The sequence below is a fragment of the Myotis myotis genome, unplaced genomic scaffold (assembly GCF_014108235.1).
Source record: "Myotis myotis isolate mMyoMyo1 unplaced genomic scaffold, mMyoMyo1.p scaffold_m19_p_17, whole genome shotgun sequence".
Lineage (NCBI taxonomy): Eukaryota > Metazoa > Chordata > Mammalia > Chiroptera > Vespertilionidae > Myotis > Myotis myotis.
In genome coordinates this window covers 36,376,706-36,390,307 of record NW_023416321.1, presented here as the reverse complement: position 1 = coordinate 36,390,307, position 13,602 = coordinate 36,376,706, and the positions used below count along the sequence as shown (strand labels likewise).

Here is a 13,602-nt window from a genome sequence, read left to right as displayed (position 1 = left end):
GTCTGTTAAGTCTTCACTAAGTTTTTTTTTTTTTTTAAATCACGTTGTCTTATTATTGAATTGTAGGAGTTCTAGATATATATTTGGATACAAATCCTCTATCAAATATATGCATTGCAAATATTTTCCTCTAGAATATGGCTCGTCCTTTTAAAATAATGGTGCCTGCCCTAACTGGTTTGCCTCAGTGGATAGAGCATCAGCCTGCGGACTCAAGGGTCCCGGGTTCGATTCCGGTCAAGGGCATGTACCTTGGTTGCGGGCTCATCCCCAGGAGGGGGTGTGCAAGAGGCAGCTGATCAATGTTTCTCTCTCATCAATGTTTCTAACTTTCTATCCCTCTCCCTTCCTCTCTGTAAAAAATCAATAAAATATATTTTACAAAAAAAATAAATAAATAAAATAAAATAATGGTGCCTTTTAAGGTTGCGGGTTCCATTCCCCGTCTGGGCACATACAAGAATCAACCAATGAATACATAAATAAGTTGGACAACAAATCAATGTTTTTCTCCCTTCCGCTCTCTAAAAAAAAAAAAAAGAAAAGAAAAAATCAATAAATAAATTTTAAAATTTTAAAATTTTAAAATAAAATAATGGTGCCTTTTAAAGAGCAGAAGTTTTTTATTTTGATTAATTGGTGGTATATAGGCTATATTATTTAGCAATAGAAGTGCATAAAATATAAAATAGTGCACTCACCTTGGAAAAGGTTCCTCAAACTGTTAAGCATAGAGTTATCGTATGGCCCAACAATGCCACTCCTAGCTATATACCCAAGAGAACTGAAAACATGTCCACACAAAAACTTGTATATGAATGTACATGGTAGTATTACTCAAATAACCCAAAACTAGAAACAACCCAAATGTCCATCAACTAATCAATAGATACACAAAATGTGGTTTAATCTCTACAGTAGGATATTATTCAGCCATAAAAAAGAACAGTGTCCTGATACACTACAACATGGATGAATCTTGAAAACATGTTAAGTGAAATAAACCAGACACAAAAGAACCACATTTTGTATGACTCTTTTGTATGAAATGTCCAGAAGAATAAATCCATAGCTATAGAAAGATTAGTGGTTGCCAGTAGCTGGGGAGAAGGGCAGGGGAGTGACTGCTAATGGGTACAGACTTTCTTTTGAGGGTAATGTTATAAAATTGTTATAAAATTGGTTGTGATGGTTGCCCAGCTCTGTGACTACACTAAAAGCCACTGAATTGTACACTTTAAAAGGGTGTTTTTTATTTAATAAAGTTTTATTTTTCAAAATGTACAGCTGGTGGGACCTGTTGTTCATGCATCTTCGCCAGCATCTGGGGCGTCCCCACCCTCGGTGTTTCTGGTACATGACTTGAGCTCTGTGCTTTGAAACTAATTTAATAAGTCCTTACTAAGGAGCTCCTAGGGCTGTCCTGACAAGAGTCAAGGTTATAAGCTTATAGTTGGAAACTTCCTTACAGAGTTTGTCATAGGTTGCTTTGTCAAATGAAGCTGGGCTATTGAGCTTGTCCCCAACTTTCGCTTTGGGTCACTTCTTTTTGGCCTCGCCCCCAGATTTGTTCACTGGGTCTTTGTCTTTCTTGGCCAACTTTCTGGCATTTTTCTTCATCTTGTCCTCTTTGGCAGCACAGGGAAGCTCAAAGAGAAGCTGCTACCACTGCAGCCTTGCTAAATGCTGGACAGAAGGTTAAAAAGGGTGAATTCTATGATGTGTGAATTCTCTCTTAATAAAGCCGTTGATACCAAAAAAAAACACAACAAACCAAACTGTTAATGCATGCAACATGAGCGAATTTCAAAACCATGATGCTGAAAGAAGTCAGACACAAAAGAGTAATACTATATGCTGCCATTTATAGAAAGTTCTGAAACAGGCAAAACCAATCTACAGTGGTGGAAATCAGATCAGTAATTGCCTGTGGCAGGGGGTGGGGAAAAGATCGACTGAAAGGACATGTAAGGGAACTCTGTGATGCAATGTCCTGCATCTTGATTGGGGTGGTGATTACATGGGTGTATATACTTGTCAAAACCCATAGAACTGTACACTAGGATGTGTATATTAAATTATGTGTAAATTTTTACTTCAGTAAATAAAATTAATTTAAAAACAGAAAACAGGTTTCTGTCTCAGTCAGGCAATATAGTCAGCAGTGCTTCCCAACCCTTCTCACCCACCTCATAAGGGAATACTCTAGTGCAGCTTTACTAAAGGGCATTTAGAGTCCTTGTCTAGGGTGGACCTGCGGCTCCCAGCCCAGGCTCTGGGCACCTTCCCTGCCTGGCTGAGGGCCTCAGAGCCTGCCAGGGACATGCTTGGGAAGCTCAGTGTGGTGGCAAGCAAAGTGGACTCTGGAGTCAGACTGACGGGAGTGGGGGTGAGTTCCTGCCCTGCTGAGAACAGCCGTGTGCCTTGGGCAAGTTACCGAGTCTCTCAGTGCCTCTGATTCCTCGCCTCTAAAATCAGATAGTAATAACACTTGCCTCAAAGGAACACAGACATGATAAAGATAACATGTGCAAGTCCGTAGAATCTACCTGGCACAGCATAATTAATCAATTACAACTCATTATCTTCATAAAAGGGGACAACAGCTACTGTATCATTTAATGAGAACATAATATTTCCCTGACTGGTAAAGGTTCCTGTTCTAAATAAAATAAAATAGAAATTAAAAAAAAGGACTATTCTTTAAAACTTTACATCTTGGGAATTCTCACTTGAAAATACAAATGAGTCCCCAGCAGTGTACCGGCTGGCACCAAGATGTCCAGCATTGCTGTAGTGAATTTTCACTGCACCTGTATGTCCCAGCCCCTATGTGTGTCTCTGCCATGCCATCCGTCTCAGTCTCCTGCTTCTCCACAAGCTTCAAGAGAGCCCCCAAATTAAGAGGGCACAAAAGGACAGGTGTTTGAGTGGGGTATCCCTCCACCCCTTCCCTCCACCCTCTTCTCCCCCTTCCATCTCCTGGCGCCTCTAATCACCAGGCGGTCTGAGGCTAAGTGGTAGTTTTGCCCACAGTGGGGCTTGGAAACCACACCCCTTCTCCTGGGGCCCTCCTGGCCATTCCCAACACCCTGGTCTCCTCCACTGTTGAGATGGGTCTCAAGGGGGCATGGTGTTTCCCATGGTGTGTGTGCCGGAGACAGCGGGGGACTGAAAGAGGAGCAGGTATGGGGGAAAAGGAGGGGGCATCAGGAAGCTATAAACTGCACTGGGAGAAAGGTAAATGCTTAACCCAGTGAAGGGAAAGGATAGTCTGTTTCCCTGGATGGGAGGTGGGTCTATGACTTCCCCACAGAGCTGGCTAAATACTTTGCAGGGCCCAATGCAAAATGCAGAAGTGGGACCCTATATTAAAAAATGATTAAGAGCCCTAACTGGTTTGGCTCAGTGGATAGAGCATCGGCCTGAGGACTGAAACGTCCCAGGTTCGATTCTGGTCAAGGGCATGTACCTTGGTTGCGGGCACATCCCCAGTCGGAGGTGTGCAAGCGGCAGCTGATCAATGTTTCTCTCCCATCGATGTTTCTAACTCTCTATCCCTCTCCCTTCCTCTCTGTAAAAAAATCAATAAAATATATTTAAAAAAAAATGATTAAGAATTTCAAGATGAGAGTAGAGCAGTACACCCAGCATGGGGTCCTTCTGAGTGTAGGGTCCTTTGCAACTGCACAGGCCAGCTCTCTCAAGGACTCTTCTCCCTCTCCCTGCTGATGCCACCAACATTCACCCAGGACCCTCAGATGTCTTCCCTGGCCTTTTTCCTCCTCACTGAGGGTGGTGGTGTGGGGGTAAAAGGGATCCAGACTCACAATTCCCTTCTTCTTTCAATCTCCCTTTTAGGTCTGGACCCAGCTGCCCCTCCAGATCCAGATCCCAGCCCAGTGACAGCCCCCATCATGCCTGAGGGAGGGATGCCCTCCCTAGGGTCTAGTGCCTACTTCAGCAGGAAAGCCCGGCTCTCCTTCCGCCACCAGCTGCATGACATAGCATCAGCCAATGACTCTACCATTTGAAGGGGACAACCAGGGGCTGAACTTCTAGGAAGCCTTGGCAACCTTCCTTCCCCCGCTTCTCAGTGATTCGTTTCTGGCTCCCCCAAGTCCCTCATGATCTTCTCATTAAATATATTCAGAGTTGCCAAATGTTCTGTGTATGTGCATGTATGTCGGGGTGAAGAGTAGATGGGGAGTGGACTTGGTTAGGGGGCTGAGGTGGGAAGTGCAGAATTGGGTGGGAGTGGGGAACATAGGAGTGGTCAATATGGTGTAGCTGATCTAATGAAGAGCCCGCTGTGGCTAGCTGGAAGTTTGCTGAAATCAAACTGCAGAGTTGAGTGTGGTGAGAGCAGTTTGCAGAGGTTGGGGGCTAGGCAGGACAGCAGACAGGGCTGTCATGTTCATTCACTGTCCACTCTCTTCTAGGCACTGAGGATGTATCAGTGAACAAGCAGAAAGAATTCTCTCTTCTCCCTGACCTTACTTCCTAATAGAGGAGGTAGACAGTAAGTAAACAAGATAATATGAGATAGCAATAACTGCTGCTATGAAGAAAATTAAACAGGGTAATATGGAAGAGGTGGTGGTGGGGGGCTGTTTCTTAAATTTCAGGTGGTTAGGGAAGGCCTTTCTGATAAGGTGCCATTCAGAGCTGAGACCTGAATGATGTGTCAATGTAGGCTCATCAACTGTAAAAAGTGCACCACTCAGTGCAGGATGCTGATAGTGGGAGATGCTATGCATATGTGGGGGGCAGGAAGGTTATGGGAAATCTCTGTATCTTCCAGTCAATTTTGTTATGGACCTAAAACTGCTCTAAAAAATAATTTTTTAAAAAATCAGCAGAGTAGTCTTAGGCAAAAAAACAAAACAAAACACCAGTAACTTAAGTGCAAAACCTCTTAGGTTCTAGGGAAAAAAGCCAGTGACTGGAGTGGCAAGATTGAGGGAAACTGCTGAGTCTTCTAGGCCACGGTAAGGGGTTAAAATAGCATTCTAGATGGAATGGTAAGCCACTGAAGAATTGTGAGCAGGGAAACAACATGATTTCACTTACAATGAAAGATTACTTTAGTTGCTGTACCTGGAAAAAGATTGGAGAAGATCAAGTATGGAAGCAGTAAGGCCATGTAGGGGAGGGTGTTGCCATCCTCCAGGCAAGAGATGAAGATGGCTTGGCCCACGGCAGCGCAGTGAGAGGCAGACAGATTCTACAGGTACTTTTGGAGAGTTTTAGGACTTACTGTTAGACTGAATGTGGAGTACACAGGGAAGAAAGGAATCAAAGATGCCCTAAGGCAGGGAGGACCAGAACAGGTTTGGCAGGAAAATCAGAAGTTCTCTATTGGTTATTTTAAGTTTGAAGTACACGTTTGAGGACAGAGATCCTTTTCTGCTCTTTTTCACTTAATCAGATACTATCCCTCTACAGGGCAGGATTATATTCTAGAACAAAGTTTTCAAATGTAGCTTATTCAGTTCCCTGGCCCATAATGGGGAGAAAAGAAGACTGGGACAGGATTAAGAATGTTGGTCACTGTCAATGAACACCACTTTGCTCACTTAGGGCCCTGGCTTGAGTGGAGACAGCCACGGAGGGGCCAGAATCCACTCTCTGTCTCCCATCTAAGGGGCTGAAGGCCGACATATCACTACACTCCCCATGGGAACGGTGGCTTCCAGAACTGGTCCACCGCACTCTCTGTGGCTGCCCTCTCCCACCCAATGTCCATCTGAAGCTCCAATTGCAAACACCTTTCTCCCAAAAGCCAAGGAAGTCACACTGCTGCTCCTGACAAGATGAGGTGACAGAGGTGAGTTTGGAGAGAGGAGACCATGAGCCTGAGTCAGAAGAGATCTGGAGTCCTTCTGGCCTTAGAGCCAGTAGCCTCCCATGATGACAGGCAGGAGGCAGGCTAACGGGAGGAGACCTTAGTCTCAGTCAGAATACTGAGTTCTACCTCGGGCTTGAACAGAGGTGGGGATAGGATCATTTGTTGGTGGTTCCGCATAAACTACAGTCTGGTGTCACAAGGAGCTGGATTTAGTAGAGGAAAGGAAATGTGGGGGAAGGTGGCCTGAAGAGTTTGAAAACCACCCCTGTAAAGGCTCCTCTCCAATGCCCCCAGAGCTCAGAGCAGTGGCCTGTACAAACTGTAGTGGTCCAGACAAGTTCAGGCTTGAAGTAAAAAAAAAAAAAAAAAAAAAAAAAAAAAAAGAACCCCAAAGCACACCGACTCTTTGAAAAACTTTATTGAATTTTGGGTCAGTATGGGATGTCTCTTACTGTACCCTAGAATCCCAGGGTTCAGGGAGGCGGTAAAGTGGCAATGGAGAATTTGGGAATCTGGTCTCCCAAGAGTACCTGCCGCTCTACCCCTGATTCTGATATGGATGCCAGACGGATCACCCCTCCACTGGAGCCATCCCTCTCCATGGCCAAAGCGAGAGCTGTGGATAAAAAAAAGTTGGGGGTCAGAGTTGGCTGCTGGCATCACTACAAGGAATGATGAAAATTGGACTGGCGTGGGTATGGGGGTTGAAGCTCATAGGCCCAGAAACCCGTTCTCACCGTTAGCAGTGAATTGTAGACACTCTTCCTTGGTCATACCTTCCCGGTAGGTAGCATCAACATAGCCATAAATATAGGAGCTTCCGGAGCCTCCAATGGCAAAGGACTGTCTTACCATCATCCCCCCCATGGGCACCGAGTACACCTGCCAGGTGGAGGGAGGAAAAGAGTCATCAGTTGTACCCTCCTCACAACACATGTACATTCACCTGTCCATTGTGGGATTGATCTGGGAAGAGTTAATAGTGAGGTAGAGGCTGCAAACAGAAAATACCTGGGGTGGGGAGAAGATCAAAGGCATGGCCCCAAGACTCCAGGGGTGGGGAGTATCTGACCTGCCCTCCTTCTTGGGAGTCCCAGCCTGCGACGATGATTCCTGCCATCAGGTCTTCGCGGTATCGGTAACACATTTCCTTAAAGAGGCTGGCTGCAGTGTGGACCAGAGGCGGCTCGTTCAGCTCAATGCTAGAAGACGAGGGGAGTCACAGGGAAGGCATCATCAGGACCTAGAAGTCAGACCATCCCAGCTCCCTTCACATACTTGTTTCTTCCCAGCCCACAAGCACCTGTGGAAACCAAGCTGATAGGTAACAGCATCAGCTACAGCCTGGGTATCGGCTGCAGAGCCTGAGCGGCAGCAGAAGATACGATCGTGAATAGGGGTTAGCTTGTCAGTCACCCGGTTGGCGATGTAGGACCTGCAGAATGACAGGATAGTGAGGGAAAGGACCCCACTTGTCTCCCACCTCCATCCCATTATTATCTACTCCCTCTGGCCTCAGGAATAGGGCGTCTTCTACTTCCTGTTCTCATCCAAACTGAAGCAGTCTGGAGGACAGGCTTCTGCAAGAATTTCACCTACGGGTGAGTTGCAGAAGCTGGAACAAATCCTTATCTCCAGGGAGGGGAGAAACCTCCCGCTCCCGCAGCTGAGTGCGGAGGGTAAGGATGGGCTGGCAGGCATGGAAGGAAGAGAAAGACAGGAAGACCTTTCCCACGTCCGTCGTGAGCTCACCCCGTGGTTGTTCGGGAATCGGCGCCCAGAACCACGCCCCCGTCAAACTGAACGGCCATGATAGTGGTCTGGGAAAGAAGAGAAAGGGGTGAGTGTGGGCCTGTTCGCATCCTCCAGCACAAGCAATGATCCCCCTACCAGCCCCTAGAGTACGAGGGACCCACTGTCAAGTCTCAGAGGGGCCTCAACGACCCGCAAAATATCACAATTCCAACCTTCAAATCCCCATAGGCTCATCCCAGCTTTAGCCTGTGTCGCGCACGTTTCCAGAACTCCACACTTCCGCCGGCCTTCCCGTCCTACCACCACGCACCCTCGGGACACCTCTCCCTCGGCCTCCAGCACATCCCAGACCGCCTCCCGCCCCCGCCCCCCAGGCCTCCCAACGCTCCCAGGCCTGTCCTCCCATCGCATTCAGACGTGCGCACATCTCCTGAACCCCGAGTCCTTCCTCACCCCTGTGGAGACTTCCCGGTTTTCCCAGTCGGGGGTAATGGCCTCCGGCCCCCAGGCTGGAGCCGGACCCGCTCCTCTAGCTACTAAGGTGGCCGCCATCTTTCTCCTCTGGTGCTGCCACAAAGCAACTGTCGTAAAGCGCTCTGTCACTCCCTTTAGTCGTGCTCCGAGGCCTTCTGGGAGCGAAGCTGGGCCGCGGTTGACGGCAGAAGGGAAAAGAAATGTGGAAGGACGTTTCTTTTGCGACAGTGAATGCTTGACGGCAGCGTGGCAGGCAAGTAAGCAAACAAAAATACCACCACCCCCCAAAACAACAACAACAACAAAAAACCACAACCCAGTCGGCAAGGGCTGTGCTTCCGATTGGATTGTGCAGTACTGATATATCTGATTGGGATTACAAATCAAAAAACCTTCAAGTGCATTCCTGCCGTGCTTGCGAGAACATTGTGGGAACGGTTTGAGGCCTTGCCCTGCTGCGTCCGGAGCAAGGTTATAGAAGTTTCAGACATTGCCTGCTCCCTGCCAGGTCCCAGCGTGCTGGACACTGGACCTGCACTGTCCCGTGGTAACCACTTGCCACATAGGGTTGAACTTAAGTGTAATTTTAAGTTCCGTTTTCACTCGCCGCAACCACGTTCCAGGTGCCCATTAGCGACACGGGGCAAGTGCCACTGGACTGCAGTGCAGGTCACACAACAGACATGTACTTGCAGAAAGCGTTTTGGGCTTTTGATCATATCCTGAACAGCCTCACAGACACTGACAAGAAAGCTCAGGGAGCCCTGGCCGGTTTGGCTGGGGATAGAGCGGACTGAAGGGTCCCAGGTTCGATTCGGGCCAAGGGCACGTGCCCAGGGCACGTGCCCAGGTTGCAGGCCTGATCCCTAGTGCAGGAGGCAGCCGATCAGTGACTCTCTCTCTCATCATTGATGTCTCTCTATCCCTCCCTCTCCCTTCCTTTCTGAAATAAATAAAAATATATTCTAAAAAAGTAAAAAAAAAAAAAAGTCTTCAAGACAGACTTGAGCCTCTGACTTACAGAGAGCACACTATGTCTTCATTTCTCTTAGGTATGTATATACCTGGTAGTATATACAGTGCCAGGCGTGGAATTGCTGGGTCATAAACTAACTGTTCAACATTCTGAGGAACGGACAACTGTTTTTCACAATAGCTATCCCAGTTGGCATCCCCACCAGCCACGTAACAGGATTCCAGTTTCTCTACATCGGCACTGATTGTTGTTGCGTGTTTTTACTTTAGCCATCCTAGATGGTGTGAATTGGTATCTTGTGGGTTGTTGTTGTTGTTTTTGTACTTCCCTAATGATTAGTGATGGTGAGCCTATTTTCATATGCTAATTGTCCGTTTGTTTATCTTCTTTGGAGGAATGTCTATTGAAGAAGTCCTTTGCCCATTTTACAATTGGGTTATCTTTTGTTAAGTTTGTAAGAGTGTTTTTGGTATTGTAGATACTAGACCTGTATCAGATACATGATCTGCAAATATTTCCTCCCGTTCTATGGATTATCTTTTCACTTTTTTCATTGGTATCATTTGAAGCACAAAATTTTAAGTTTTGGTGAAGTCCAATTTTGTGTTTTTCCTTTAGTTGCTTATGCTTTTGATATCTGAGAAACTGTTGCCTAACCCAAGGCTACAAAGATTTACCGCTATGTTTTCACCTAACAGTGTTATAATTTTAATTCTTATGTTTTTAGGTCTATGATTAATTTTGAGTTAATTTTTGTATTTAATATGTAGGGGCTCTCTCTCTCTCTCTCTCTCTCTCTCTCTCTATATATATATATAAAACATTGATTTCAAAGAGGAAGGGAGAGGGAGAGAGCGATAGAAACATCAATGATGAGAGATAATCATTGATCCGCTGCCTCCTACACGCCCCCAACTGGGATGGAGCCCCGTAATGCAACCCGGGCATGTACCCTTGACCAGAATCGAAACTGGGACCCTTCAGTCTGCAGGCCGATGTTCTATCCATTGAGCCAAACCGGCTAAGATCCAATATTCATTCTTTTGTACGTGGATATTCATTTGTTCCAGCACCATTTGTTGAAAAGACTATTCTGTCCCCTTTGAATGGTCTTGACACCTTTGTTGAAAATCATTTGACCATGGGTGTAATACTTTTTTTGTTAATCCTCACCTGAGGATATTTTTTCCATTGATTTTTAGAGAATAGGAGGGAGGGAGAGAGGGGAGGAGGGAGGTAGATGGAGTAGGAGGGGGGAGAGAGAGAAACATTGATGTGAAAGAGACACATAGATTGCTTACCTCCCACAGCACCCCAACCAGGGCGGGGATCGCACAAACTTGCAACCCAGGTACGTGCCCTTGACTGGGAATCAAACCCATGACCCATCAGTGCATGGCCAGTGCTCTAACCACTGAACAACATTGGCCAGGGCTTATACTTTTTATATATAGTTTGCTAGTATTTTGTTGAAGATTTTTTACATCTCTACTCATACAATATATCAATATATTGGTCTGTAATTGCTTTTTTATATATATATCTTTGGCATCAGGGTAATATAGGCCTCTTAGAATAAGTAGGGAAGATTTCCCTCCTCTTCTATTTTTGTAAGAGTTTGAGAAGGATTGCCATTAATTTTTTTTTTTAAACATTCAGTAGAGTTTATCAGTGAAAATGTCTGGTGCTGGGCTTTTCTTTGTGGGAAGTTTTTATTACTAACTCAGTCTCTTCATTATAGGACTAGTCAGAGTTTCTATTTACTTTTTTTTTTTTTGGATGTTTGTTGATCTGTATTTGTTTTTTTTTTAAATATATTTTATTGATTTTTACAGAGAGGAAGGGAGAGAGATAGAGAGTTAGAAACATCGATGAGAGAGAAACATCGATCAGCTGCCTCCTGCACACTCCCCACTGGGGATGTGCCCGCAACCCAGGTACATGCCCTTGACCGGAATCGAACCTGGGACCTTTCAGTCCGCAGGCCGACGCTCTATGCACTGAGCCAAACTGGTTTTGGCTCTATTTACTTTTCTTTAAAAAAAATGTATTCTCTTTATTTTAAATTTTTTAAATTGATTTCAGATAGGAAGGAAGAGGGAGAGATAGAAATATCAATTATGGGAGAGAATCATTGATCAGCTGCCTCCTGCACGCTCCCCACTGGGGATCAAGCCCACAACCCAGGCATGTGCCCTTGACCAGAATAGAACCTGGGACCCTTCAGTCGATAGGCCGACACCCTACCCACTGAGTCAAACTGGCTAGGGCTCTTTTTACCTTTGAGTCCATTTTGGTATTTTATGTCTTTCTATGAATGTGTCCATTTCTGTTAGGTTACCTAATTTGTTAGTCTACAGTGGTTTATAGTATTCCCTTATAATCCCATTTATTTCTGTTAAGATTTGTAGTAATGTCCCCTTTCATTATTGATTTTAATCATTTGTCTTCCCACATTTTTTTATTGGTTAGTCTACCTAAAGTTTTGTTAATTTTCTTGATCTTTTCAAATAACTTTTTTTTTCTTTTAATTTTTATTTATCGATTTGAGAGAGAGAGAGGAAGGGAAAGAGAGTGGAAGGACGGGAGGGAGAGGGAGATGACCACTTTGTTCTACTTATCTATGCATTCATTGGACCCTGTGATCCCACTTCTAGGAATATATCCCAAGAAACCAGAAACACCAATCAGAAAGGATATATGCACCCCTATGTTCATAGCAGCACAATTCACCATAGCTAAGATCTGGAAACAGCCTAAGTGCCCATCAGTAGATGAATGGATTAGAAAACTGTGGTACATCTACACGATGGAATACTATGCTGCTCTAAAAAGGAAGGAACTCTTACCATTTGCAACGTCATGGATGGAACTGGAGAGCATTATGCTAAGTGAAATAAGCCAGTCAATGAAGGAAAAATACCACATGATCTCACTCATTCATGGATAATAGAGACCATTATAAACTTTTGAACAATAATAGATACAGAGGCAGAGCTGCCTCAAACAGATTGTCAAACTGCAGCAGGAAGGCCGGGGAGGGTTGGGGGGCGGGAGGTAGGGGGGTAAGAGATCAACTAAAGGACTTGTATGCATGCATATAAGTATAACCAGTGGACATAAGACATTGGGGGATAGGGGAGGCTAGGGGACTGTCTAGGGCGGGGGGATAAAATGGACACATATGTAATACCCTTTGTAATACTTTAAGCAATAAATTAAAAAAAAATAAAAACAAAGTTTGTGAAAATTTAAAAAATATATATATATATTTTATTGATTTTTTTTACAGAGAGGAAGGGAGAGGGATAGAGAGTTAGAAACATTGATGAGAGGGAAACATCAATCAGCTGCCTCCTGCACACCCCCCCACTGGGGATGTGCCTGCAACCAAGGTACATGCCCTTGACCGGAATCGAACCTGGGACCTTTAAGTCCGCAGGCCGACACTCTATCCACTGAGCCAAACAGGTTAGGGCTTTTATATACTTTTTAAAATATGTTTTTATGGATTTCAGAGAGAGGAAGGGAGAGGGAGAGATAGAAACATCAGTGATGAGAGAGAATCGTTGATTGGCTGCCTCCTGCACGCCCCAGACTGGGATCAAAGCCGGCAATCCTGGCATGTGTCCCTACCAGAATTGAACTGTGATCTCCTGGTTCATAGGTCAACACTCAACCACTGAGCCACACCAGCCAGGCTTCTTTTACATTTTTTTATTGTAGTAAAATATAAACAACATAAAATGTAGCATTTTAGCCATTTTTGGTGTACAATCTAGTAACACCAAGTACATTTACATTGTTATGCAACCCCCTTCTTTTCTTTTTGACTCTCTTGGCTCCAGCCATCTGAACTATTTTTTGTGCTCATACATTCATTCAACAAACCATTGTGTTTACCAGGTACCAGGCACTGTGTGAGGCACTGAAGGTACATCAGGGAACAAAATGGACAGAAATTTCTAGCCCCATGTGATACATCCTCCCTTCCCCCAACTGGTGGGCGGAGTATGATGTAACCTGCAGCCCGGAAATACCTGAGTGACTAATCATGTACCTTATATGGACAATACATTGAACCACCGATCAATACCTGCTAAATACCCTAAGCCAGTGATGGCGAACCTTTTGAGCTTGACGTGTCAGCGTTTTGAAAAACCCTAACTTAACTCTGGTGTCGTGTCACATATAGAAGTTTTTTTATATTTGCAACCATAGTAAAACAAAGGCTTATATTTTTGATATTTATTTTATATATTTAAATGCCATTTAACAAAGAAAAATAAAAAAAATGAGTTCGCGTGTCAGAGGTGTCATAGGTTCGCCATCACTGCCCTAAGCCCTTGTTCCTATATGGACCATACATTAAGCCACCAATCAGCGCACGCCGAGTACACTAAGCCCCCATTCCTTCCCTCAAAAGGCATGCTCACCTCTGCACGTGCTGCTGTTCTCCCACTGCGAGACAGCCCGGCAGGTCTCTTTCCCTTAATAAAGCCTATAATCCTGGTTTTTGGCTCCCGACTGGTCTCTCACCATGGAG

At 45.0% G+C, this 13,602-nt stretch overlaps 1 protein-coding gene and 1 pseudogene across 3 annotated transcripts; both read right to left on the bottom strand.

The window, feature by feature from the left end:
* Positions 1-1,304: 1,304 nt before the first annotated feature.
* On the bottom strand, positions 1,305-2,789 carry LOC118671490 (annotated as a pseudogene).
* A 3,462-nt stretch (positions 2,790-6,251) lies between these two features.
* Positions 6,252-8,220, bottom strand: PSMB6 (proteasome 20S subunit beta 6). 3 transcript variants are annotated; one of them, XM_036342013.1, is made up of 6 exons: positions 8,060-8,219; positions 7,604-7,671; positions 7,155-7,286; positions 6,924-7,053; positions 6,589-6,733; positions 6,252-6,487 (listed from the first exon to the last, which is right to left on the bottom strand). In XM_036342013.1, exons 1-6 carry the CDS (start codon positions 8,156-8,158, stop codon positions 6,423-6,425), a joined length of 639 nt encoding a protein of 212 aa, XP_036197906.1. In that variant the 5' UTR covers positions 8,159-8,219; the 3' UTR covers positions 6,252-6,422. The 3 variants fall into 3 exon arrangements, with proteins under 3 accessions (XP_036197906.1, XP_036197904.1, XP_036197905.1); XM_036342011.1 differs by having other exon boundaries at positions 6,252-6,467; XM_036342012.1 differs by lacking the exon at positions 6,252-6,487 and having other exon boundaries at positions 6,593-6,733; positions 6,863-7,053; positions 8,060-8,220.
* Between the last annotated feature and the right edge of the window lie 5,382 nt (positions 8,221-13,602).